The sequence below is a fragment of the Dermochelys coriacea genome, chromosome 23 (genome assembly GCF_009764565.3).
Source record: "Dermochelys coriacea isolate rDerCor1 chromosome 23, rDerCor1.pri.v4, whole genome shotgun sequence".
Taxonomy (NCBI): domain Eukaryota; kingdom Metazoa; phylum Chordata; order Testudines; family Dermochelyidae; genus Dermochelys; species Dermochelys coriacea.
Window position 1 is genome coordinate 2,434,404 of NC_050090.1, and position 23,326 is coordinate 2,457,729.

The following is a 23,326-nucleotide window of genomic DNA, read 5'->3' on the forward strand; positions in this document are numbered from 1 at the left end:
CCATGCTCAATAAAAATGGATTCAAATGGGAACCGGTGTAGAAGAAGGGCTCCGAGGATGATCAGGGGACTGGAGAGCTGATCTCTTGAAAGGAAAGAAAGAGCTTGTTTTGCCTGACAAATGGCAGGCTGAGGCTATGTCTACACTTAAAATGGGAGGGGTTCTCCCATCACTGTAGTCAATTCACCTCCCGCAGAGGCAGCAGCTAGAAAGAATTCTTCCGTTGAGCTAGCACTGTCTACACTGGGGGAGAGGTCAGCTGGACTAGGTCTCTCAGGGGTGTGGGTTTTTCACACGGAGCCATGCCGATATAAGTTTTCAGTGTAGACTAACCCTGAGAGGGGACTGGATTGCTTTCCGTAGCGATGGCATCGAAAATGGAGGAGGAGAACATGTCCAGGAGGCTGGAAATGAGAAGAAGGTGTCTAGCCCTCTGAGGAGGACCCAGCCTCTAGATAGGAGCAGTGAGGGGCAAAGAACCTAACTGGCTGGAGGATGGAGCTTGGCTGGTGTCTGACCGGGGTGATATGGCAGGGTGTGCTCCTCTGATTCAGGGAGGCTGCAGCAGCTGTGGAGCTGGCTCGCATTTTGTGGTTTAAATAATTTTTACTCCTGCAGCTGGGAGCTGGAGCCTTTGTTCATGGATTTATTTGGGGATTCACGGCTGAGCCTTTTCTCTGTAACAGACCCTCCCTCCCCCAATTAATCCCAACACAATGGGAGTCTGTTGAACTTCAGCCCCAGGACCTTAACAGCCAGCCTCTCTACCCCAAGGTCCAACAGCCAGTCAACAGCAGGGCTGAGAATGGACACAGGAGTCCTGACTGCCTTCCAGCCCCACTGTTCCAATCACTAGGCCCCACTCCCTTTCCAGAGGTGGAAATAGAACCCAGGTGTCCTGAATCCTACCCTCTCTGCTCCAACCTCTAGCCCCAAATGTTATAATTTTGTGAGGCTCCTGCACAGCACCACATAAACGCTGAGCCAGAACCTCAGCCGGTGTAAATCAGAACAAAGCTAAGCCTATGCCTATTTCAATGGCACTGCAGCCAATATATGTCAGCTGGGGATCTGGCCCCATTGAGTCCAGTGGAGCGACTCCCATTAATACCAGCTGGGGACCCTGAGGAACACAAGGACCCAAAAGGCACATACTCTTCAAATATTCGCACACTGTCTTCCTCCCCCTGGCGTGTGATTCAGGAAACTGAACGACTCCATCTGGAGGGGAGAAAAGAGCTGCAGGGTTTCAGCTAGTTGGGCCAGTGGCCCCCAACACATACGTGCAACAGTGGAGTAGCCAGCATGCGATATTTGGGTGGGCCCTGACTTTGGGTAGATGAGCAGTTATAGGGGGCTGGGAGGCAGGAGGAATGGGGGGCCCGCCTCCCCCCACCACCTGCATGTGGCTTTGCACGGGGCGATGGATAGACCCTTTGGCCAGGGGCTCCCCACAGCCCGGGGCGCGCATGCAGCTCCAAGAGGAGACACTGCTCTCCAACGTGCATGGTAGGGTGACCAGAGGTCCTGATTTTATAGGGACAGTCCTGATATTTGGGGCTTTGTTTGTATAGACACCTATTACCCTTCACCCCCATCCCGTTTTTTCACACTTGCTATGTGGTCACCCTAACGCATGGCTCCTGGCTCCCTTAGGTGGCTGGCCTACTTTTTTGAAGATCTCCTCTACTGCCACCAGCTGCCCGCTCGCTCGCTCGCCCTCCTCCCAGTGGCAGATTAGCCACTGGGCCAACCCGGGGGCCTGGAAAAATGGGTGTTCCTGCCAGGGAGCAGGGTGGGAGCACAGGGGCTTGCTCCACTCCGCCCACCTGCCTGGCATTCTAGCCAGGGTGCAGGGTCTTGCCCCGCTCCACCCGCCCAGCCCCTGCAGGAGTGCCACGCGGGTGGAGCAAGGCCCCATGCCCTGACCCCACTCCCTGGTTGGAGCACTGGGCAGGTAGGCGGAGCGGGGCAAGTGCTTGGGCCAGAGCAGAGCCAGGGCTGGGGGCTGGGCCTGGATGCTAAGTGGGTGGGCTATCGCCCACCTATGGCTACACCCTTGGCATGCAGTTGGCTTGTACTGTCAGTTACTCAGCACCTTAGCTGCCTGCTGGCTAAGGCACCAGAAGGAAGGATGGCCTTCTGGTTCAGGCTGGGACTCAGGAGATCTGACCCTAGGCTAGTCACTGCATCTACCGGGGCCTCTGTTCCCCACCTATAACGTGGGGATAATAGTCCCTTCCATGTCTGCCTTGTCTCTCAATGTGTGTCCGAGCAGCACCTGGCACAAAGGGCCCCTAATCTTAGTTGGGATCTGTGCAGTGCCTGGCCTGATGGGGGCCCAATTCTCAGATGTGGTCTATGCAGCGCCTGGCACAATGCGGGGCTGATACACACAATAATAATTAAAGATATGGCCCTTCAGGCAATGCAGGTTGCAAAACTTTAACAGCTGCCACTTATTTGTCTGCAGGGTGGGCTCTTCTCCCCTGGCTATCAGTCCAGCTCCCTTCACCAGCACTAAATGTGGCACCAGCTGCTGCCCGTGCAAAGGGGCCAGAGCAATAAACACTCTAAGGGGGTGGCTGCCAATCTGTGGGACACTGGATCAGGTCCTCAGCTGGTGTGAAGCAACAAAGCTCCTGGGGCGAATTATCTGTCTCGCACGTCATACCGCGAATGGTGCCAAGGAAAAATTCTCCTTCGTGCATTCCCCCTCCTACAGCAATCACATACTCGGAGCCATTGTGGGGGAAATGCACAGGGTTTAACTGTGACACGCAGATGTCGTTCAGCACACGGGTCCAGAGGCCTAGAGAGAAGAGAGAGACTCTGTCTTAGATCATATGGCCCCATCACCATGGCAGCTGGGTATCTCCCAGTCTTTGATGCACTGATCCTCAAGGTAACCCTGTGCTAGCATTCCTGTGTTGCAGATGGGGAACTAAGGTCCAGAGAAGCTAAGTGAAGCCCCAGGTAACAGAAGAACTCTGTGACAATGCAGGAAATTAAACTGGTGTTTCCCACCTCCCAGGCTGGTTCCCTAACCACTAGATCACCTTCCCCTTTGGGCAGGGAAGCTGATGGGTCTTGGCCATTTCTGGCTTCTCTTACTGGATCCCGGCACACGAGGAGAAAGGACCGAATAGTTCCCAGTGAAGTAATAGACCAGCTGGTTCTGACGGATGAACAGCACACTTTCCATAGCGATGGCATCGTAAATGGAGGAGGAGAACATGTACAGGGGGCAGTTCAGGGACCCGATCCAGCAGCTGTCGATCGCCACCTGAAGCACAGAGAGGACAAATTAGGGGCAGCGGGCCCAATCCTGATCTCAGCTAGGGGCCAATCCTGCTCCCATTTCAATTAGTGGTAAAGCTCCCAAGGCCTGCTCCTCCGTCTTCCGCCGTCTTCCCCAGCCTTGTCATTGACACCAGTGCCAAGCGGGCATTCCGAAAGGCAGTGGTTCACACTCACTTTGCACTGCTGTAAATAAATTCACAACTTGGCACACTCTCCCTGGGGACCCTGCCTGGGTCTGGCCCACGGTTCTTGGGCCTACCAGACTTCTCCAGCTGCCCCACCAGCTGTGTCTTGTTTACCTGCTGCTCTCTCTGCCCAGCTCTGTAATCTTCTTTTGAGGGAGGTGATCATGCACCATTTTTCTGACTGTTCCTTTCGGCTACCTTGGTTTTTACTGCTGTAAATCACTTGTTGCAAAACACTCCTGTTGCATTCAGTCCAGCTTAGTTCAGATTCCTATTCAGGGACTTTCACACCTGCAGCCAGCAACACAGGGAAGCCAAGGAAGGAGACACGGTGCAGGGAGACCCAAGTCACCAGGGATTTCATTAGTGCAGGACTGGGCCCAGTGGAGGCCAGATCTGAATCTGGGATCTGGCCCAGCTTCTCCACTAAACAACCTGAGTCCAAATTCTCTGCTGGGGTAAACTGCTGTGGTCAATAGAGCTCTGCTGATTGACAACAGCTAAAGATCTGGTCCCTGACGTTTCACTGACAATGCAATGATCGTGTTTCCATGGAAGGAATCATTGTAGAAAGAAGGCCAGATTTCGACCTCATGGAAACTGCATGCCAGTGTAACGTTACTGACTGCAGGGGCATATATCCTGATTTGCACCGAAGGGAATGAAATTGGAACCAGAGCTGGTGGCGAATATTGATTTAAGTGTGTAATAGGCTTCCGGATAAAAGGGGAAAAATAAATATATGTTACATTACTGTTGTTAAATCAAAAATAAGAGACCAGAAGCTAGGTTGCTGTTTTACTAGTTGCTGCTGTTTCACAACACACCTCTCATCACTATACCACATTCCTCGCTGGATCTGGGAATAGAACTCAGGAGTCCTGACTCCCTGTCCCCTGCACTCACCATTAGACTAAACTCTCTCCCAGGGGCAGCAATGGAACCCAGGAGTCCTGACTCCCAGGCTCCTTCTTCTACCTTCCTTTCCCTCTCTTGTAAACTGAGCCGATCGAATGTGAAATCAGAGCATACACATAAACACCTGACACCACAGCAGTTCAGTTATTATTATAGGAGCCACTTTTCAGACAAGGACTCCGATTCGATCTCTGCGCCTGTCACCGGTGTAAATCTGCAGTGACATTCCTCTACTTCAATGGGAACGGGATTGAGCCCTAACTGGCAGAGGTGTGTCATTGCGGCTGCCTTCTGAAGGGATCCAACCCCCCCCTTCCCAGCTCTCTTTACCTCCACTGCAGTGAAATCCGCAAACTCCGAGTCTGAAACCAGAATGATTTTGTAAGCGTGGAATCCCCCGAGGATCAGCACAGGGGCTTGATTGAAGGTGGACCAAATGGGACGAGTCGGGCTGTACAGTGACATTACCTCCACCAGTGTTGTAACCTAGAACAGCAGTTCCAAACTTTCTACCACGGTCACCCACAACTGCATTTGAGCTAGTTTTGCAACCCACACCAGGGTCCAAATTTGTGGGGGGGAGGCCCCCAAAATTATAAGCTAGCATCCTTCTTCTCCTTCGCTGCCACCTCCACCTCCTCCTTGCCCCAGTGAAGGGGCACCAATTGCCCTCCGCAGCACCCTCTGCCCTGACACTGCAATTTCAGCCACTCCTCCAACATGCCCAGGCCAAACCAGGGCGGGGCCATGACCCCCGTACCCCAGGTGGCAACACCCACAGGGAGGAGCTGAGCTCAGCCCCATGGGACAGGAACCACTGCTGCGGGGTGAATACAGGGTGGGCTTGTTGGGATGAAGTGGGAATTTTCTGTAATATTTTTATGAAGCTGACGTGTGCCTCAGTTTCCCTCGTATTTCACATGGCGGTGCAGTCAGGGGGGAAAAGAACTGTTTGCTCTCAGGGCAGGATCAGAGACGTAGGTAGGGATGCTGCCTGGCTGTCTGAGCCCGAATGGGTCATTAACAGAAGGATAGGCTTGACTGACCCCATATCAATGGAAAATCTTCTCAAGCAAACCTAATCACAAGACGTTGATGCTAGCAACCCCCAGCATGGAAGGAGAAGGATTTTCCCACCTCTCAGCAGGGCAGCTAGGCAACATCCCCCAACTGGAGAACAAAGAACTGGAGAGGCGGGAGGTGGGGGGGGGAAGAGTGGCTGCTGGAATGAGTCAGGGCTTTCCCTGGGGAATTGAGGGAGAGAGAACAACACTTCAACATGGAGTCAGTTCTCCAGCTGCCCTAAGGACTTCCTGAGCTGTTCTGACTTAGCCGTTTGAGTGTCACTGCAAATCCTGGGAGAAGTGCATTCATCTCTGCAGAGTGAGCCAATCTCTACCAGGAGGTTTTCTCAGCTAGACTTGCTGGGCAGAGCGCATGGGATGAAGTAGGGGGACTGTTGCCCCAGAAGTTCAGTCAAGGAGGCGGTGAGGCCGCATGGCTTACCCTGTGGAGTGGGACCCCGTGGGGTTCTCGCACACCAAAGGGGTTCCTCCTAGAGATCGTTCCAAAGCTGGGGGCCTAGCACTGATTTGGTGGATCCCTGACACTTGCTCTCCAACCTCCCGCACATGCCCTGGGATCCCCTTTCACACTGGACCGTCAACCCATCTAGAATCTTCCTGCGATCCACTGGTGGGTCAGGACCCACTGTTCAGGAAACACTGACCCAGAAGGTGCCAACGGCAGAAGGGGAGAAAAGGCCAGGGTGTGTGTCTTTTCGTTTCTCACCTTGGCACTCAGGTCATGTCTACACCACTGCTTAAGTCCGCAAAACTCAGGGGTGTGAAAAAAACATCCCCTGAGGGTCTCCAGCTGATATATCTATCATCGCTCGTGGGGATGGTTTTATGATGCCCACCGGACAGCTCTCTCCCGTCAGCACTGAGTGGATACATGAGCGGTCTTACGGCAGCTCAGCTGCAGCAGAACAGCTGCGCCACTGTAGGCTTGCTATTGTAGATGTGGTATAAGGGTACATCTACACCACAGTTGGGATGTGTGACTGTAGCTCGCGCAGCACACCCCTGTTAGCTTTAATCTAGCTAGCACGGGGACCAATAGCAGGGAAGCTGTGGCAGGATGAGCATCAGCATGGGCTAGCCGCCTGAGTAAATACCCAGACTTCCGACCAAGCTTGGCAGGGAAGCAATGGTGCCTAGTAGTTAGAGGCCTAAACTGGCACTTAGCAGACCTGGAGTCTATTTCTGGCTCTGCTCCTGGCCTGCCAGGTGACTTTGGACAAGTCACGTTCCCTCTTCTGTGCCTCAGTTTCCCAACTCTAAAATGGGGATAAAGCGCTTTGAGATCTAAAGATAAAAAGCACCATAAAAAAGCTTGGTGTTGTTATTCTAACTCATGTTAAAACTACTCTGTTTTCTCTAGGGTTTTACCTGATATTCACTAACATGAGTTAAGAACACAGCTTTTTTTCTAGCAAAGACAAACCCTTTACCACAATTTACCTTGTCTCCTAGGGAAGACTGTAAACCGGTCTCAGTTTTCTTCATGTAGCCGTTAATATTCATCAAAAATCTGTAAACAGAAGAAAAACTGATTTATAAAAAATATCTTTGCTCGGATTCATTTAAAAAATTGTCGTATGGGCCAGGGGCGTTTCCCACAATGCCTCTGTGCTTGACTGGAGTCATATCTTGAGGTGCAGGGCTAGCCCACATCAGGGAAGATCCCAACTGCTTCCCATGGACCAACTGTCTTAATGTCACCTGCTGTTTGGAGCATACTACAGGCCAAACATTTGCTCCTCAAAAGCACAACAGCAAGGCAAAAAGCTGACCATCCCCTGGCCAGCTGTAATATTAGGGGTCCAGTCCAGGGAGGTTGTGAGTGCCTCCTAAGAGGAATTGAGTACCACCAACCGTCTTTAAAGTCAAGTGAGGTATAAATGCCCAGGAAAGATAAGTATAAATGTCCAGGGAGCATGGACAGATGGATAGACAGACAGACAGAAAGCCATGGATAGATAGATAGATAGATAGATAGATAATGTATGGGGTTAGATGGATCTAGCTATATAAGGAAATAAATAGATGATAAAATTATTCTTTCTCTCTCTCTCCTGAAGTACTATATATCCACTCATCCTGGGGTTTTATACAGTACTTCATTTTTACCTATCTATCTATCCTAGGCTCACAACAAGGCTCACACACCACTGCAAATATCTATCTAACTGTCATACGGATGCCCGGAGGGGTGGATGGACGGATGGATCTCCTCAGGTCTGTATTCCATCTGTACAGCGCTACACATCCTGATGACATGCCGTAAATGATTACATCAGAGTCATCCCAGAGGGTCGAAGGACAGAAGCCCAGTTTTCCCTCTCTGTAGGTCCCCTTTAGGGAGGAGGGCAACTGTCATCTCCCTCCATTTCAGGCAGCTCTCTGACTCCTTGCAGGTTACTGAGGCAGCCCTGGGGGTCCTGGACCGTCCCTGCAACAAGCAGAACAAAAGGACACCCAGGCAGCGCCAGCCCTCCTCACCTCTTGCTGTCCACCTCAAGGCCCAGGCCATTGCTCTCCACCAGGACCTCCATCATCACACTCCTCTTCATCATTGGCATGGGCGTGTACCAGCACATCTGGCAAACCTCTTCACTGGCACAAGGCCCTGTCGGTGCCCAAGAGACAAAGAGATACCCAACGAGGCTTGGACACTCTCATATGAGCGGGGCGGGCTGATTCTCAGTCACTCCACTCCTGTACTTGGGACAGGGACGGGGCAAAGGTGGCTTTAAACCCTTTGGACTACCCATATTCTGGGGCTGTGCAGGGCCTGGCCCAGCCTCTGGTGTAAGTTAGAGCAGCCTTGCGGCTGCTGTGACTTATGCTTTGCTTCTGATGGAAGCAGAGAACAGCCATAGCGTAGTGCACTCTGGCCATTCCCTCAATCTGAGAGGGCGGGAGGGCAGAAAGGTATGATCTGCCCCCTACACCCAGGTAGGGCAGGCCAGTATAGGTCCCTTACACTAGCTGCAGAATTCCTTCTCCAGGGGTTCTTTCTGCCCATTCAGAGCCCCTTTCATGTTGCCAGAGCTCCCCACAGCAGGGCCTTGGCATAAATGAGACTCTGACCATAGCCATGAGTGGAGGCAGACATCTCTCCGTCTTTCCCTCTGTAATTTCTCTCTATCCTTCCCTCTGCTATCACCCTCTGCCTCCCCATCCATCTGTCTTGCTCTCATGGTTGCAGCAGCTCCTCACTTCCTCCAACAAACAGGGAAGAAGCCAAGGACCAAAGGAAAATGCCTAACTCCTGTCTCTCTAGGTGGATTCCCAGGGCAAGGTTATGGGCTTGGCTATGGGGCCCGGCACAAAGCCTGATGAGCCATTTAAGTCCCATTTAAACCCTCAAAAGGAAACTTAAGCAGTGCCTGATCCTTGGCCTATCTCTCAGCATGGGGGGTGGGATTTCACCCCCTACCCTAGAGCCAAGTAACTCAGGTAACAAGAGAGTAGAACCCTGGGCTCGCCAAGCTGTAGTACCAGCAACCACCTGCAGAGGGAACCGCTAGTATTTGCACTGAAATGGAACAGGAGCAGAATACCCTGGAGCCGGTAAGGGGCGCCTTTCATCTCAATCTGCAGCTGCTCGGGTTTCTGATGCTCTGGATTGACGGATGCTTCGAACCTTACAGTCACAATGGGCCGCAGCCCAGTCAGGTGAGCCTTGCGAATGACTTTCACCGCATCCTGGAGGGAAGGAAGAGAGGAAAGAAAGGAGCTACCGTACTGAGGGGCTGAACTCCCCGCCCCGAGCACTGAGCCAGCGCAGCTTTTGTTGGCTTGGAGGATCACACGCGACCCCTGCTTGAAGCCCTCTAGTGCAGTTCTTGGGGGGTGCTAGCCTGGAATGCTGGAGCCATTCCCTGCTCTGCCACTGCCTTGCTGTGTGGCACTGGGCAAGTTGCTGCCCCGTGCCTCAGTTTCCCCACATATGAGATGAGGATAGGGACACTTACCCTTGTTGGTAAAGTGTCCTGAGGCTGACGGATGCAGCACATTATATGAGGGGAGGAAGGAGGGCCCCATGGTTAGGGCAAAGGACATACCAAGGACTTGGGAGACATGAGTTCCAGTCCTGGCTCTGCCACAGACTCCTTATGTGATCTTGGACAAGTCCCTTAGCCGCTCTGTACAATGGGGAAAATAGCCCTTCCCTGCCTCATAGGAGTGTTGTGGGGATCAACACATTAAAAATTACGATATGCTCAGCTACTACAGTGATGGGCACCATGTAAGTACCTGAGGCCAGGCCATGTGGGTGGGAAGAGGGGTGATCCTTGACTGACAGAGTTGGGCCAGCAGAAGTCCCTAATGTAGACACAACTCTGCCAACAAAACTATGCCCTTCCCACTACAGCCTGTTTCCCTTGCCAGCAGTGGTGGGTTTACTGCATCCACCCTACGAGCGCCTTGTTGGTGTTTTGGACCTGTATTCCTATACTGTGGTGCAAAGCACTTCCAGCATAGACCAGGCCTGAGACAGATACCTCCAAAGAACACCAGGTGGGGCTGTTTTTTCAGTCATTTCCGGATTCATGGTGTTTTGCGGCCATACCAAATTCACAGCCGCCGCAGTTGTGACCGTTAAAATGTTAGACTAGTGAGAGTCCAGTCACATGGTTATCTGGAAGTGTCATGTCAATAAAATAAGAAATCTTTCCAGTGTAAAGAATAACATGTACAATTAATTAGACCACAAACGTTACACGGTTATTACTAACAATACCAATTTTTAAGAGCAGCAGGGGCACATGAAGACCCTGGTGGCTGCACTCTCCAATTGCAACGAGATCTCTTTACTGTACCTGAGTGAGGCAGGTTAGATTGATTTTCAGGTAGTACGGGAAGCCCAGGTAGTGCTGTCAGAAAGGAGAAGCAGACTGTTCAGAAACACGCCTTGAAAGTTTGGGTCGACAAGTGCTAACCGGGACTTTTCCTCAAATTCAAAGACAAATTGCAGGGCCGTTTAATGGTCGAAGTGAAAGTGGCTGTTGGTTCTCTGTCCACTTCCCAGCGTCCATACCATACTGCCCAAGTCATCAGAAGAGCTGGGAACAATCCCTGCAAATCCTGACTCCCATTCCCCTGCCATGAACTACTCTCCTTCCCAGAGCTGCAGATACATCCTACTCTCCTGTTCCAGCCAGCATACCACATTCTTCTTCAGTGGATTATCTTCCACCACTCCAGTGGCAGAACAGGAAACAGAACACAGGAGTCACCTGCTCTAAAAACTTGGCAGGCAGAATTCAATTTTGATTTTTTTATAATTTTGATGGATAATATCAATATTGTTTTTTTAAGCATTTTAAAATTTTTATTGATTTAAATTTTCACAGCTGCGGGAAATTACGGGAGGTCAGCCAATGGGGCGGGTCAGACAATAATTACTTAATGACAGTAGGTGTTGAGATTCAAAATATTAAAGCTTTCTAGCTGTTAAAACACACACTTCCAACGTCATGTCAAAATATGCAAAGTGCGTAGCCTTATACCAAACTCTAATAAGTTCTCAAGCAGCTTTTTTCTTACTTTGCTGATCTGTACATTTCAATTGTTATCAATGGCTATGTTTCTGTCAGTTTATATGTGTATGATGAAATGGATGTTTAAATCTAATCCTTCTAAACCTATCGAAAAACTACACAGACCACACTGATCCTCCAGCTATTGTTAAGCATGAAGACTATTGGAGAAGCTTCTTCATGCTGCCACAGAAAAAATAAACTTTCAAAATCAATGACTTTCCGGGGGCTGTCACAGTTTTACACCAGTGTAACTCCATTGACTTCAGTGGATTTACTCCTGATTTACACCAAGGTAAGCGTGAAAAGAATCAGGCTCCAGCTTTGTTCAAAAGTTAAGTAGGTAAAATTTACTAGTGGGAAGGTTTAAACCATCTCAACCTTACACAGGCAAATTTGCCTGTACAAAAATGGAGTATTGAGCCCAATGAGGTCAGAGCTAATGTGAGAGCAGAATCAAGCCCTTTTCTATATCCCGCATCCTCCTGCCAAGCCTTCTGAAAAAGTCACACTCACCGAATTTTTATCATTCAGGTCTATGGCCGAGTCTGTCAGATTCTGGAACACAGATGCTACGCTAGTGACTGGGTGCTGCCTAAAAAACACAGCTTGGTCCCCACCTAGATTATCAAAATCATTGAGCACAACTTTCCACTCGCAGTCCTTCAACAGCTGGCAAACCTGCATGTGCAGCAGCACCAGCAGGGCAAAACGATGCTGCATATTCTGCATCTCTTGGTTTCTACACAGGGACCCTGAAGAATAAATGAAACATTGAAGCTTTCTAGCCACTTAATTAAGAATAATCATATCTAACCCTGATATAGTAAAACAGTTGATCAATCTGCCTAAGAAACTGATATAAATACAGGGATTACTTCACACAGCACCAAAATGCAGCCACCTCTGGAGTGGGACATGGCAGCTGTTCTAGAAGGGAGCACTTTATCTACTAGTAAAAGGCATGAAATGCCGTAGCTGTTTACATGGTTGCTCTCCCAGCAATGAAATGTAGCCAGCTCTGGGATGGAGCATAGCAGCTGTTTTTACCACCACACAGCAATAATATACAGCAGTCTGGGATGAGAAGTGAAGAAGAATACCATTCTAGCCAGCTGAAACTACATGAGGATTTTTGGGAGACAGTGTTTAAATACTGAATTGGAATGCAGTCAGGAAAGAGTTTCAGAGTGAACGGGAGGTCATAGCTTGGAGGAGTCTTTAGGCACTTAACCTAAATACTTTTGAGCATCTGGGCCTGAATTCAGAATTAACTGCCTCCCACTCTCTAGGATCCCCAGAGGGATTTCAGTTTTGGGGCCAGATGCTCAACCGGTTTAAATCAGCACGGATCTATTGACAGCAATGGATCTACGTCAATTTACACCAACTGGGATTTGTGTTAAAACCATGAAGAACAGCCAGTTCTAGCTAGGTTTTGTCTTGAAATCATTTGAACTTAAACTCTCCTGTGAGTCTCAGGGGCTGTGAACCGAAACTCAGCAAAAGCCCATGTGACCCTAAATCAGCAAGGGCTGCTGCACAGCTCTAAACTGGAGTTCTATTTAAATCTTGTGGCTCCTTTCTAGGGATCAGAAACAAACCTCATGCTGTGGTATTGGAAGGTGTTAATACAGGAGATAACTAAGCAGCACAAGTGTGTGAAATCCACTAGGTTTTGGAAGATAGGAAGTTTTATATGAAATTTTCCCTAAGAGTATGTGCAGGAGCAGCTAGAATTAGGGGTGACTGATGTTTATGGCAGGTATGGGACGCCACCTGGTGGAAAACCATGGTGGAAATACCTAAAGGAGATTCCGTAATGTGTACTGTAGTTACAATAAGAAAAGGAGGACTTGTGGCACCTTAGAGAGTAACAAATTTATTAGAGCATAAGCTTTCGTGAGCTACAGCTCACTTCATCGGATGCACTTCGTCAGCTGTTCACAAGTCCTCCTTTTCTTTTCGCAAATACAGACTAACACGGCTGCTACTCTGAAACCTGTAGTAACAATGATAGTCTTGGCATCTCCCACCCAAGGGACCCAATACACCTCATAAACATTTAAGGAATGTAGCCTCACAAAATAATTTGGCATAGCACAGGATTAAGACGGCATGTGTCGTACGGGTTAGAGCCAGGGGTTGGAACTGGGACTCCAAGGTTTTCTTCCCGGCTGGGCCACGGACTCAGAGACGACAAGTCCCCCCCGTGCTTCAGTTCCCCGCATTGCTAATTCTCACGATTTCATCATGAGTCTCATGATAACTTATTAAAGCCCCTGGTCCTGAAGAATGAATTTACAGGAGAATCTCCACTTTCATTTTTAAAAACCCCATTTCTAGCCTTCGCTTGTGGAGAACAGCTTGAAGGTGTGACCAGCGCACCCGCTATGGGCTCAAAAAGCTGCATCTCATGATGCTCGGAGGCGGGATTCATGGTCTTGGACCACTGGAATGACCCAACCTGCTTACGCCCCGAGCCTCCCTATGACGTCACTTCCCCTCCCCTCCCGACATCACACCCGCCCTCCTTTCCAGGTCACATTCCCGCATGACATCACATCCTGTTCCCTTCTGGCGCATCTCCTCCTGACATCACCCCCCACGACCTCACTCCGCTCCCCGTAGGAGTTCATGGTCCCCTCAGGGTGTCATTCCCCCCCCTTTCCCGCCCAATGATGTCCCCTCACGGTGGCACATCATCCATCCGTATGACGTCGCGCATCTCACTTTCCTGACGTCACACACCGCCCAACGGCGTCACGCACCCCAACGGCCAACGGCTTCCCGCTTGCACTCCGCGCGCGCGCCGCCCGATCCCTGCGGATGACGTCAGACGTCGCGCGCGCGCCCTCCCGCGCTCGGCCCGGCCCCTTCGCGGGGCGTCGCCGAGGCGCCCGGCCGCCCTGTTGGCTGCTGGCCGCGGTTGCCATGGGTGGCGGGGGGGAGGCCGTAAAGCAGCGCGGCGCCGGCGGCCGTAAAGGAGGCGGCGCCGCGGCGCGGCTGCCGATTCATGGCAGCGATGGCGGCGGCCGGGCTGGTGGTGAATGGGGCGGACGCGGCCGCGGGGCTGAAGGCGGCGGCCGGGATGTACGAGCAGCTCAAGGGCGAGTGGAACCGCAAGAGCCCCAACCTCAGCAAGTGCGGCGAGGCGCTGGGCCGCCTCAAGGTGCGGGGGGGAACCAGAGTGGGGGCTGGGCTGGGCGGGGGGGGATCGGGGGGGCCGGAGGAGGGGGGGAACTGGGCGGGGGATGGAGGGAACCGGGGAGGGAGGATGGGGGGGGCAGGGGGCTAGAGGAGGGAGGGAGGGAGGGCGGGGGATGGAGGGAACTGGGGAGGGAGGCTCGGGGGGGCAGGGGGCTAGAAGAGGGAGGGCGGGGGATGGAGGGAACTGGGGAGGGAGGCTCGGGGGGGCTGGGGGCAGGGGGCTAGAGGAGGGAGGGAGGGGCGGGGGAGGGAGGGAACTGGGGAGGGAGGCTCGGGGGGCTGGGGCAGGGGGCTAGAGGAGGGAGGGAGGGAGGGTGGTGGGGGATGGAGGGAACTGGTGGAGAGGATGGGGGGGCAAGGGAACTGGGGGAGCTGACAGTCAGGATGGGAGAGAGCTGGGGGAAGTGGGAGGGAGGATGGGGGTGGTGCTGGGGGCACAGAGATGGGGAGCCTGACTGGGTGAGGGGTTTTGCAGATGGGGAGGGGGCTGGAATCCCCTGAATGGGGGGGGGGACGCAGAGGTGGGTCTGGAAGCCTCCCCCCCTCTTCTGGGAGGGAGCGGGGAGGGGCTGCTCCTGTTTTGTTGGGGGCGGGAGGTGGTGAGCCCAGCAGTGGGGGCAGGGGAGAAAAATTCTGGAATGTCCTAGTGGGGCACAACGGGCACCCTGGAAGCCTTTAAGGCGGAGTGATTGGGATGCCTGAACGGGGAACCCTCCACCCCACTTTTCCTCATTGGGGGCCCTGTTGTCATGCTCTAGGGGCTGGCATCTCTCCATCCCCTGTGTTTATCTCTGCTCCTCTGTACCACCTTTGGCTTCCCCCTTGTGATTTTGCCACTGCCCCGGTGGAGGGCAGGGTAGGAGGCTGGTGGGGATCCTGTTCGGTCTTTGGCAGGGTTCTTGCCCCCCTGGAGTAGTGAGGCTGGATGTCAGGCAGGCCAGGGAGAATTGGGACTGCAGGTTAGTTGGGGAGAGGGAAATGTCATCAGGAAGGTGATAGATAAGAAGTCATATTTGGGGGGCAGCATGTCCTGTACACATGGAGTCCAGGTAAGAAGAAGAATGTGTGTATCCAGTGTGTTGTAAAATCCTCTGGCCCTGGTGTGGCTGCTGCTTCCTGAATAGAGTCTGGGTCCCAACAGAAGACACTGTGTATCCTGCCTTTCTGTAGAGTCCCTTGGACCGAACAGTCCCAGAACACCGTGTGCAAAGTCCATTGAAATGCAGCCACCTTTGGGGTGATAGCTGTTGAACAACCCTATGGCAGTGCTGCATGGCAGCTTAAGATATGGGAGGTGAAGAAGAATCCTGTAGTGGACTGAAAGCAAGCCGAATTTAGGGAGTCCGAAATGGAACTTGGAATCTGAGCTGGAATTTGGCCCAGTTGATTCGTTTTTAAAATATGTCCGAGATATTTGGTGAATGATCCTCAAAGTGCCTTTTTTCCAAGGAGACTTGGCACCTTTGTCTCCACCTGAGCAGGCAGGAACCTAGAGCTGTAGCCCTGTGTCAGAAATGGGGTGGGGGAGAGAATCGTGGGATCCCGCAGGAGGTGGGGTCAATGAGTCGGAAGGTGTTTCCCACGGGCCATTTGTGCCTTAATATTTACACACCTCTGCACAAGTGCTGCTGTCATGCCCGCCGAGTCACTAGTGAGCCCAGTGCTCCAGCATCCTACTAAGGTAGGATTGAGGCGATCCCAAGGGACTGTTTGTAAGAATTGGGGTGTTACCCAAGTTGAATTCAGCCAGGATTACTGTTTAATTACAGCCTGCCTCTTTAAATTCCTCACCACTGCCATCTTGGTTAAATGTAGGGTGGTTCTTCACTTCCTGCCCAAAATTGTGGAGCTGGTAAGTGACTGTAGCGTTCCACCCCAGAAGTGGCTGACATGAAGGAACCCCGGTATTGCTGTAAGCGTTTGAGGTTTAGGAGCAATCAGCAGAACTGAGTGCCCTGGAGAGTCCAGCTTTAAACAGAAAGCTGTTCTGCACCTCAGCTATAGCAGGGCTGGTGCGTGTGTGTGTGTGTATTAACGCTTCGGTTGAACGTAGCACTGCTGAAAAGGGCTAGTTGAGTGATAACAAAGGCTTCTTTGCCCCCAGAACAGGTACAGCCAGTGTAAGCATGCCTGCCATCCATCCCCTCCGCCAGTGTGCTGTAACCACTCCGGGGGGGCCCAACCTGGCAGCTGGGTTGCCGAAGCCTTTGGTATACTCAGCCTTAGCCTGCCAACCAGTTGTGTTGAGGGAGTCTCGCATTGTGGCCACCTGTGCGGCAAGTAACTGGAGTGAGCCCCATTGCAGGAGAATGTGTTCAGGTCCCCACAGCCCTTGGTGGGATGCTAAATCTTGGTTGTCCTAGCGTCTGGTCTCGTGTAACGCGTCTCTGCTTTTCTGTTCCAGCTAGCCCTGCTGGAGCTCAACTTCCTGCCTACTACAGGCACAAAACTGACGAAGCAGCAGCTTATATTAGCCAGTGAGTATCATCTCTGCATTCCCTAGAAGGAGCTTGTCCTGTTTTCCCCCCCGCCCCTTAGAGTAGCAGCCTGTGCGCACTTAGCTGCAGTTTGTCTCTGTGTTGCATGGCAAATGGCCAAAATGCACTGGGTCTAATATGCTGCCTCCTGACTGATACTTCTAGTGAAGGGCAGACTCCCCGATGAAGGGGGCTGACTGCAGTGCTATATGTGGCGGAGGAGGTTTCCTTCCTGACCATGGGCCCCAGCGAATGAGATTTGTTCAGCCCTGGCGTCGCTGCAGTGCTGTGAATAGAAAAGGGAGCCTTGTGAGATCTCGGTCAGGTGAGAAGCCCCACTGCTTGCTCTCTGCCAGTCAAGCTCTCTTAGTCTGCCTTTCCATCTCTCTCTGTCCCAGGGGATATTCTTGAAATTGGAGCCCAGTGGAGCATCCTGAAGAAAGACATCCCATCGTTTGAGAGATACATGGCTCAGCTGAAAATGCTACTACTTTGACCTACAAGTGAGTGTCGGACCCCCAGCATTTTGTAGTATAACCACTGACCCCTGTGGGATGGGAAGCATTCCCATCATACAGTACCCGGTTGTACTGACCTCCTCAGACTTTTTCTTGCTGGTAGTGGAGTACATATGGTTTGGTTCAGCTAGTTTGGTATATTGGATGCCAGTGGTCCCTTGATCCAAATCCTGTCTTGTGCCACGCTGGATTGGATCCTGGTGACTGCTCTGGTCCAATCTCCTGCTGCAGTGAATGGCTCAGATCAGTGGGCCATCTAGTCAGGGTTACCCTTTCTCTGATAGCAGGCCCAAGAGGGGTGCCCCCAAACAAAACCATCACACAGGCACAGCACAACTAGCAGCACCGTGCTGTTCCCTGGGAGCGATTCTTTCCCAGTCCCAGAGGTAATCAGGCCCCAGTAAGTCTCCCTGATATCCTAGTCCTCTTTTAATAAAGAATGTTCTAAACAGGTGCAAAAAAGCCAAACAGAACAATTGAATTGGGCCGAACCAAAAGGCTTCCTGCTATTGCTCAAGGACTATGTTGAAAGCATGCCGGGGTGAATGAGAAATGTGGGCCTGGAATTAATAAACCAAAACTGGTGTGTTGGAAATTAGTCCTAATTGGTGGCCAAATTAATGAGGGGGCTTCCATCCTTCATTCTCTTTTGGGGTCCTTAAAGAAAGAGACTGGGTGGAGGAGAGAAGGGGGGAATAAGCAAAAACAGGCAGAGGCTACTGGAGCGAGCTTCATCATAGCTGGTACCTCTGGATTCCTTCATCCTACTCCTGAGAGATGGCCAGGCCAGGGAGAGGGGCCAGATAATATCACCACCTCTACCGGCTCCCACTGAAGCCCAGCCACTGCCTGGATAAAAACAGATCAGACTTTAACAGCAGCTGCGGCAGCTCCAGCACATCTCCGCGAACATCTTTGTTTTTTCCGGAAAGGACAACTATCACCCACCAACTTTGATAGCGTTTGAGACTGTCAGCTGGGTTCTTTTTCCTTCTAAAAACCCTCTGGCTAGAGGGAAAGGGACCAAGGGATGCTGCTATAATGGAAGCCTTATTTAATGCTTTACATTTCCATCGTGTTCACTGTTTTTCCTTCTTTTATCTGTACCAAAAGGTTAACAGGCTGCTTAATGGTGTGTGTGCCAGGGTACTAAGCAGGCTGAGCTCTTGGGGTACCTAAGCCTGATCCTTGTTTATTGTTAGACAGTTACTGGGTTCTGTTAACATCTTTGGGCCCCTATTGAAATTATGCCACCGTTCCTTGTAGGGATGAGTTGCCAGACTCCGCCTACAAGCACCAGCTGCTAGGACTGAACCTGCTCTTCCTGCTGTCCCAGAACCGCGTGGCTGAGTTCCACACCGAGCTAGAGAGACTCCCAGCGAAGGACATCCAGACCAACGTGTACATCAAACACCCCGTCTCGCTAGAGCAGGTAGCTCCCTCTGCTGCTCCCACCGCGGCCTACTCGTCCTGCTGCTGGCCCTGCCACTACAGCATTGGCGGCCTAACCCCTTTTTGCCCAGGGCTTTGCGTTACAGTTGTCTGTGCTTTTTCTATGCATTGTTGACCTTTCCAGCCTACTGTGGGGTGGGATCAGGGCGTGGCTGTGTCACTGCATGGATGGGAGCCATCCAGCGAAAGCCTGAGGGTACTAACACAAGTAGCATCTGCCTGGCAGCAGTGAGCCAACACCCCAGCCTGGTGCACTGTGGCATGGTACTGCTACAGCTGACAGCTTTTTGGATGAGCTGTAAAACGGGCCCTGACCACTTATGAAAGATTCCCAGCATGCTCTTGGGTAGAACTGGAGTGTTACCCCTTGAAAAATATAGTGTCCTCTTGCTTCCCTCTCTTTTTCACTGAGTCCTGGCTTCTGGGCCAGTGTTGCTGTGCACTGTTAAACAGCAGCCACACTGCAGCCTAGAAATGGTCGCATCTTAGCGGTGGGTAGAGGCACGTGCCTGCGTGGAGTAACTCGGTTGGGGAGTTAAGATTAAAGTGGGCCTGGCTCCAACTCCCAAGACAAATGCCTCGAATCTCTGCTCTTTCCCCCACTAGTACTTGATGGAAGGCAGCTACAACAAAGTGTTCCTCGCCAAAGGCAACATCCCTGCTGAGAGTTACACTTTCTTCATTGACATCTTATTGGACACCATTCGGTGAGTCTTTTGTTTTTCCTGTTGGCTGCTTCAGTCCGCCCTCTGTGTGGGCTGTTAAAGGGAACCCGTTAAAGGGAACCCAGAGCATGCAGGAAATAACCTGATAGGATGAAGAGCAACTAACGAGCTAGGGCCATCGGTGTCTTGCTGTCATGAATCGGTCCAGAGGAATTTATTTTCCCATTGGACCGCATTGGGGAAACTGGAGTTTTTTCCAGTGTGGCTGCATGGTGCATGCTGCTATAGAAGAGGGCTCCTCTTCCATTAGGTGTATTATGGTAGCTCTGAGGAGCCTGAGTCATGGATCGCTGCACTAGGAGCTGTACAAACACAGAGCAAAACCCCTGGCCCTAAAAAGCATACAATCTAGCTGCTGTGAAATGATCTCATATAGGAAATAGCATGTAATACAGACTTCCTGAAACCTCTTAGCACTTTCCAAATCACCCATCCCCTCCCGCCCAGTACATATGCCCACAGCTCAGAAAGGGCTAAACTCAGGGAGCCTAACCATGGAACGATTTAGAATCTGAGAAAGTTAGGAGTGGCTGGAATGCAAGGGTGGACGGAGATACTTGCGACTGGAAAGTACTTCTCCGTAACTGTGTGTCCTGCCACCGCAGTATGGCAAAGATTCTTCTAAGTGCCCACTGATTCTGGGTAACCCACCTGAGCCCCCTTTTCAAAGGGCCTTTTAAAGTATCTGTTTATATTTGTGGTGTTTTTCTGGCCCCTTTTACCATAGTGTCTGAGCACCTCACAGGCTGTAATGGATTAATCCTCTCCTCTTCCCCCCCCCCCCCCCCACCTTTTCTGGCAGGGCTGTTATCCCACTGTTAAAAATGGGGAAACTGAGGCACTGAGTGATCAAGCAAATTCACACAGCAAGTCTGTGGCTTGCGTTTCAGCCAGACACTGGATCAGGAAGGGATTTTTTTTCCCCTCTGTGGTGTGGGTTCCTGGCCAGGTTTATCTGGGTCTATCTCAGTCACTTCACTGCCATTGCAGGGGCCTTGGGCACTGGTGCCCCTCCTATGGCACACAATAGTCTAGTCTCATTTTGGTGAGCTGGTGCTAAGTGGGGCTGATGGCCTGTGCCAGACAGGTCAGACCAGCTGATCTAATGGTCCCTTCTAGCCTTAAACCCTATGACTCTGACTTAAAGGAATTGAACGCCAGTTCCCCGAGTCCCAGGCTAATCCCCTAAACACTGGGCCATTCTTTCTTGTCTCAAATTGAGCTTTCCAAATCGCCACATGTGTGAGAGCCTCTTGGCCTAGCCGCCTTCATCCCCACCTGTAGAAGTCCCAACTTCCAGCTCGCTGAGTTCTGTTGCTGCTATATGTCTCATGCTGTTTTCAAAGGCAGAGGTCTGACCACCTTGTTTCCCTCTGGTGCCAGGGATGAAATCGCCGGCTGCATCGAGAAGGCTTATGAGAAAATCCTCTTCAACGAAGCCACCAGGGTTCTGTTCTTCAACACCCCCAAGAAAATGACGGAATACGCCAAGAAGGTGTGTGATCTGCTGTCACTGAAGAGAACCCCGCTGTCAGCTGATCTGTGGGCAGCAGAGTCCCGACCTGCTAGCTTCGTCAAGTCCATTTCTGCTATTCGTTATTCCCTCTAGTCCTCCAAAGCCGCCACAGCTCTGGCAGGCTGAGCCAGATTCAAGCCTGGCTTGTATTTCAGCTGGATTGTTAGCCAGAAGAACTAGTGGGAATACAGGGCTATTTGTTTTTCCCCACAAAACACTTTGGCTAAAACCCTCTATTCAAAAATGGTGCCACAGTGCCTTGTGGGAGTTTTAGTTCAGCTGTCTTTTGCTCCCTGCCTCCTCTGTGGGCCAGGCTTTCTGACTGGACTATATCTCCCATGATGCACCACCTCCCCCTTGGTAAGGAGTGGTGCATTGTGGGAATCCTTGGCTGTGTGCATCATGGGAGATGTAGTCCAGCCAGGCTGCTGAGCCACAAGCAGTCCCCCAATGCCGACACAGAAGCTAGGGTGGTGGTTCTTAAGATACCTGAAATCCCCATGGCATAACCTACCTGAAAGGGTTGAAATGGCTGGGATTCTGGCCTGCGCTTCCAGGGAGGTGGAAGGGTTTCAAGCCACCCTGTAAGGAGGAAATAATGCACAACAGGGAAAGCCTTGAAACCCATAAATCGGGAGAGGGCTTGAAACTTTTTTTTTTTAAATCTAATGTTCTTTTTTCCTTTATTTTAGCGCGGTTGGGTTCTGGGTCCACACAACTACTACAGCTTCAGCAGCCAGCAGCAGAAACCCGAAGACACCACCATCCCATCGACAGAGTTAGCTAAACAAGTCATTGAATACGCCAGGCAGCTAGAAATGATAGTCTAGCAGAGCTCCAGCTGGACTCTTTCTCTGGCCCCCTTGTTATTTTAGTGTCTTACTCCTGTTCCCATCAGCCTGTCCATTTTAAAAACTATTTAAAAGGTTTCTCTGGAACAGCACAATTACAAAGCATGAGCGGCCAGGCTGCCTCGTTCCTTTATGCAGTCATGTCCCGTAGGCAGGGAGAGTCCTTAGGGGCTACACTGCTCTGGGCTTCTCTCATTCAGCAGCATGGGTGGAGGGCAAGACCCTTTTTAAAACACTTCCAAACTCTTCTCCATGTGGAGGATCCACTTTCCAGCTCATAGCCCTTAACACCCATGTTCTGGAGGCTGTGATACGGGTGATGGCCTCTATTCTACCTGCCTTTGTCGAGCAGGATAGAGGGGGCATGTCAGATTCTAGTCAACAAATGGTTAAGCAGCCCCCAAGAGCCGTCATTAAAGTGTTTTGCTTTGTGTTCCCTGCTCCATTTGTCGAGTCTTTAAAGGGACTATATCAGTTTAAATAAAACTATCGTTTCTTGTACAAATGCATTTTCTCAGTTATGGTAGCAAGGAACCCCCTGAGCTTAACACTGCATAATGTTAAGGTTGAAGAAAGTCGGGCATCCAGTTAACGTGACTGGGAAGCAGACATCTAACACTTTAGGTGGCTGTGAAAGGTCAGCCTGCAAATCTCTGCTCCTCGCTGTTTGATCTTGTTTCTCTGGGCAATGAACTGAGACTATAGAGGAAGGATGGTCTGGGGCTTAAGATGCTTGGCTGGGACTTGGAAGACCCAGTTTCATTCCCTGCTGTGCCACAGAATACCTCTGTGACCTTGGCCACGTCACCTAAATACACCTTTGGAGGTGCTAGGACTCAGTCCCCCCTGTAAAGTGGAGATCACAGCGCTATCCTGCCTCACGGGTGGTGTGGGGCTCTGGTACTACGGTGACAGGGACCATGTAAGTACCTTAGACAGCTAGGTCCTTTCTCTGGGTTCTCCAAGGCTGCAAGATTTGGCTACAGCTAGCACGGGCATGTTTATAGCCAGACAGACTGGAGGAGTTTTTTTTGTGGGACTTAAAAATAAAATAAATATTGGAAATATTTGTGTTTGTAAAATCTTCTAGAGTTAAAATCTAAACCCCCAGCAGTCCTAGCTGGCTTCCTTAACAGTTTGGCAGCCTGACTCTGCCCCAAACATTCCCCTCAGGAATACCAGACCTTACCTTGCCCCCTCCTAGTTAAAACACATGAGTTTCAGCTGGTGCCCCTTTGCTGGGTCAGTTTCAGAGACCTGGTGCCGCTCTCTGTTTTTCACATGACTAGACAGAAGGGAGTGGGTTTGTTACCAGGCCTCTGTCTTCCCTTGGAATTCAGTATCAAATACAAACGCAATGGGCGGCTGTCTTAATTGTTCTAAGGGAGGGTAGTATACCCCGGAAGGGGAAAGCTGCATGTGTCAGATTACGGCCTTTGTTTGTATAAGGGCTGCTGTGTCCTGCCATCCTGCAGAGCTCCCAAGGGGAGGCTGTACATGGCTACATCCACCCTCTATACACTGAGGTGAAGGGTGCAGTGCTGTGAAGGCCAGACAC

The 23,326-nt window shown here is 51.3% G+C and overlaps 2 protein-coding genes across 13 annotated transcripts in view; one reads left to right on the top strand and one right to left on the bottom strand.

Annotated features, from left to right (window-relative positions):
- Nucleotides 1–13,846, bottom strand: part of CATSPERG (cation channel sperm associated auxiliary subunit gamma) — a 44,534-nt gene extending 30,688 nt beyond the window's left edge. For 7 of the 12 annotated variants that reach the window (XR_006276761.1, XR_006276760.1, XR_006276762.1 and 4 more), the window contains exons 1-10: nt 13,791–13,833; nt 11,536–11,774; nt 10,300–10,353; nt 9,037–9,181; nt 7,973–8,099; nt 6,932–7,001; nt 4,737–4,892; nt 3,115–3,286; nt 2,675–2,812; nt 1,156–1,221 (exon numbers count right to left, since the gene is read on the bottom strand). Coding sequence is in view for 8 of the 12 variants with exons in the window: in XM_038381558.1 (XP_038237486.1) it covers nt 1,156–1,221; nt 2,675–2,812; nt 3,115–3,286; nt 4,737–4,892; nt 6,932–7,001; nt 7,973–8,099; nt 9,037–9,181; nt 10,300–10,353; nt 11,536–11,751 (1,144 nt within the window). In the remaining 4 variants the exon portion in view is untranslated. Of the gene's footprint in view, nt 1–1,155; nt 1,222–2,674; nt 2,813–3,114; nt 3,287–4,736; nt 4,893–6,931; nt 7,002–7,972; nt 8,100–9,036; nt 10,354–11,535; nt 11,775–13,752 lie in introns of all 12 variants that reach the window. The other 5 variants (XM_038381557.2, XM_038381562.1, XM_043501407.1 and 2 more) reach the window with 5 other exon arrangements.
- A 152-nt stretch (nt 13,847–13,998) lies between these two features.
- PSMD8 (proteasome 26S subunit, non-ATPase 8) lies at nt 13,999–22,828 on the top strand. Its single transcript, XM_038382369.2, has 8 exons — nt 13,999–14,191; nt 16,634–16,706; nt 17,105–17,187; nt 18,308–18,327; nt 18,491–18,656; nt 19,283–19,383; nt 20,785–20,896; nt 21,610–22,828. The coding sequence occupies exons 1-8, from the start codon at nt 14,036–14,038 to the stop codon at nt 21,745–21,747; spliced, it is 849 nt and encodes a 282-aa protein (XP_038238297.1). The 5' UTR covers nt 13,999–14,035; the 3' UTR covers nt 21,748–22,828.
- The last annotated feature ends 498 nt before the right edge of the window (nt 22,829–23,326 follow it).

Excerpts from the sequence above, each read along its gene's own strand:
- PSMD8 (XM_038382369.2), top strand. The coding sequence starts at position 14,036 with ATGGCAGCGATGGCGGCGGCCGGGCTGGTGGTGAATGGGGCGGACGCG. Across the intron at positions 16,707-17,104 it reads GCAGCAGCTTATATTAGCCA|GGGATATTCTTGAAATTGGA; the intron begins GTGAGTATCATC and ends TCTCTGTCCCAG. Across the intron at positions 17,188-18,307 it reads GATACATGGCTCAGCTGAAA|TGTTTTTCCTTCTTTTATCT; the intron begins ATGCTACTACTT and ends CATCGTGTTCAC.